The 3,566-nt window shown below is 50.6% G+C and overlaps 1 protein-coding gene across 1 annotated transcript; it reads right to left on the bottom strand.

Annotated features, from left to right (window-relative positions):
* Positions 1-1,605: 1,605 nt before the first annotated feature.
* Positions 1,606-3,139, bottom strand: LOC132390750 (uncharacterized; the record flags this gene model as incomplete). Its single annotated transcript, XM_059963302.1, has 1 exon — positions 1,606-3,139. A coding segment is annotated over one exon (1,281 nt), but the record flags the coding sequence as incomplete, so codon positions are not given.
* Positions 3,140-3,566: the final 427 nt, after the last annotated feature.

The raw sequence follows: 3,566 nt of genomic DNA, 5'->3' as shown, positions 1-3,566 counted from the left end.
CCTAGAATATAGAACAGTACAGCATAAGAACAGGCTATTAGGCCCACAATGTTGTGCCAAACCAGCTAAAAAGCAAAATAAAGGCACCCAAACACTAATCCCTCCTACCTGCACCACGTCCATATCCCTCCATCTTCCTTACATCCACACGCCTATCCAAACATCTCTTAAAAGCCTCTAATATACAGCAGCAAGAAAAAGTTAGAGAAACTTTTGCACTTACCTGGTTTTCTGCATGAATTACTCATAAAATGTGGTCTGATCTTCACCTAAGTCTTATACTGTTACCTTTGGGGTCTTTTTCACCTCCTTCAGCATTGCACAATGTGGCCCTGCTGTGATCTTTGCAGGACACCCACTCTAAGGGAAAGTTGCAAGAGTACTGAATTTCCTCCATTTGTAGACAATTCCTCTTACTTGTTTGTTTCATACGGCAGGCGGTTTTCTCTTCACACTTCTAATCGTTTTTCGTCAAGCCACTCCTCCAGCTCATGGCACATCGATGGACCGCGGCAAAGCCGCCTTGGATCTTGGTGAGAGGGCATGTTTGGACCAGGTGGAGGACATCCTGGGCTGAGGTTTGTCAGGTGACCCACCAGCGTAGTGTTTGCACTGTTTTTCCACGTCAGCTTCTGAGTCTATTTGTGGCTATCCAGTCGTTTTTTCTGGTAGCCCAGGAGGAGCAAGGTTGTCCGTCAGATCTCTGCTAGGGTGTGGTGGGGTGCGTGTTGGTGTGCCAGTCTCAGCGCCACTCAATGTGTTCATCATTGGAGCCTCGGCTTTTCAAGCTGTAGAAAGGTTTTCAGGAATTGAGCTGGAGGAGCATTTGAGTTTAAAAACTAGAATACTGTTGGCATATTTTGGATACGCTTGTAGAATTTTGCTGAAGCTGCTCTTCTAGGGATGCCAGGGGTGATATTCCACTCATTGTTGGGAGCCATTGGACAGGTGTGGATTTTAGGGCCCTTGGGATTATTCCCATAGAAGTATGGAGCTGTGTACCGATGATATTTGTGTGAGCACTTCTCTCCCAGGTGGGTGCATAATATTTGGCAACTGAGAAACATAGTACTAAGCTAGATGTTTGTAGGACTGACTGGTTAGCACCCCATTTGGTTCCTGCTATTTTCCTGATTATGGCTGTTCTGGATGTCTATTTCTTTGCAACCTTTTGAAGGTGGATCTTGTAGTTTGTTCTAGTGTGACTCCTAAGTACTTTGGGTGTGGATCATTGGATAGCTATTTGTCATTTAATTTGATACTAAGTTTAAGTTAGTTTAGTCATTTATCCAGAGAAATAATGAAGTTATTGTTTTGTTGATGTTCATAGTTGGGTACCACTTTGAAAAGTAGTTGGAAAGGGAGATGGTATCTCGGGTAAGGTTTTTTCCAATGGATTTGACATCATTCAATCGGAAGGCTATGGCGCAGTCATCAGCGTATCCAAATATAGCAGATTTGGTTTCAGGAAGGCCACTGAGGTACAAATTGAACAAGGTTGGAGCCAGAACTGACCCTTGGGGAATGCCATTGCGGAATTTAATAATGCAACTAGTGTCACTTCTGATGCACCATCAATAACTCACACTGAGACGTAAGGCGAGATATCGGCTTTTATTGACTGGAAGAAGGAACCAGGAGTGAGTGTCTATCATACAAGGTCCTGGAGACTGAGGCCGATCTTCAGGCCGCAGGTCTCCTTTATACAGGGGCCTGTGGGAGGAGCCACAGGAGCAGTCAGCAGGGGCGTGTCCCGACAGGCACATAGTTCACCACATTCACCCCCCCTTCGTTTGAAAAAGTCCTCATGTAGCGAAGGTTCTTACAAGTCAAGCCGATCAGGCGGTCGAATCTGTCGCTACGATCTACGTAGCACCGGCTGTGACCGCATAGGTGCCGGCAACATTGGCGATTGCACAGGGGACGGGGGTTGCGCGTGTTCTTGCCCACTAGGCGCCGGTGATCCCTCATGCATGTGCGAGGCGCCTGGTATAAATGCGTACGAAACGCCCGGTATACAAGTGTCGTGAGGAGTCTGTGTAGGGCCTGGTGAGTACGGTGTCACCTCTGGTGCAGGGTTCACAGTTACCGGAGAGCCTTCAGGGTAGTGGTCTGCTGCACCTGCGGGTGCCAGGTCGCGGATGGAGACCGTGTCCTCCCGCCCATCAGGTAAGACCACGTAAGCATACTGGGGGTTCGCATGGAGAAGGTGAACCCTCTCCACCAGCGGGGAGTATTTATTGCTCCTCACATGTTTCCGGAGCAGCACTGGCCCCGGGGACGTCAGCCAAACTGGTAGGGTGGTCCCAGTGACAGACTTCCTGGGAAAAGAGAATAGGCGTTCGTGAGGGGTGGCATTGGTGGACGTACATAACAGAGAGCGGATAGAGTGCAGTGCCTCAGGGAGGACCTCCTGCCATCGAGAGACCGGCAACCCTTTGGACTTAAGGGCTAAAAGTGTGGCCTTCCACACTGTGGCATTCTCCCGCTCTACCTGGCCATTACCCCGGGGATTATAACTCGTGGTCCGACTGGTAGCAATGCCCCTAGCTAGCAAGTACTGGCGCAGCTCCTCACTCATAAAGGAGGACCCTCTATCACTGTGGATATAGCAGGGATACCCGAACAGAGTGAAGAGCTGGCGCAGGGCTTTTATGACGGACGTGGCAGTGGTGTCGGGGCAGGGGATGGCAAAGGGGAACCGTGAGAACTCGTCAATAACACTGAGAAAATAGACATTGCGGTCAGTGGAGGGAAGGGGGCCCTTAAAGTCAACACTCAGGCGTTCAAAAGGGCGGGTGGCCTTGACAAGTTGTGCCGTGTCAGGACAGTAGAAGTGCGGTTTGCACTCGGCACAAATTTGGCAGTCCCTGGTCATCGTCCTGATGTCCTCCAGGGAGTACGGCAGGTTCCGAGCTTTCACAAAATGGTAAAATCGGGTGACCCCCGGATGGCAAAGTTGTGCATGAAGGGCGTACAGCTGGTCGAGCTGTGTGCTAGCACATGTTCCCCGGGATAGGGCATCAGGGGGCTCATTGAGTCTGCCAGGCCGGTACAAGATATCATAGGTGTAGGTGGAGAGTTCTATCCTCCACCGCAAAATCTTATCATTTTTGATCTTGCCCCGCTGTTGGTTGCTGAACAGGAACGCAACCGAGCGCTGGTCGGTCAGCACAGTGAATCTTTTGCCAGCAAGATAGTGCCTCCAGTGCCTAACAGCCTCCACTATGGCCTGGGCTTCTTTCTCCACCGCGGAGTGCCGAATTTCAGAGCCTTGGAGGGTGCGAGAAAAGAATGCTACTGGTCTGCCTTCCTGATTAAGGGTAGCAGCCAGAGCGAAATCGGAGGCATCACACTCCACTTGGAAGGGAGCGGTCTCGTCCACTGCATGCATCGTAGCTTTGGCAATGTCCGCTTTAATGCAGTTGAAGGCCGCGCAGGCCTCAGCAGAGAGGGGAAACGAGGTAGACTTGACCAGGGGGCGAGCCTTGTCTGCGTAATGGGGGACCCATTGGGCGTAATAGGAATAGGAATAAAACCCCAGGCACCGTCTGAGGGCCTTGAGA

Source organism: Hypanus sabinus, chromosome 3 (genome assembly GCF_030144855.1).
Source record: "Hypanus sabinus isolate sHypSab1 chromosome 3, sHypSab1.hap1, whole genome shotgun sequence".
NCBI lineage: Eukaryota > Metazoa > Chordata > Chondrichthyes > Myliobatiformes > Dasyatidae > Hypanus > Hypanus sabinus.
Note: the sequence above shows the minus strand (reverse complement) of the source record. Positions and strands in the feature narration are given on the sequence as shown.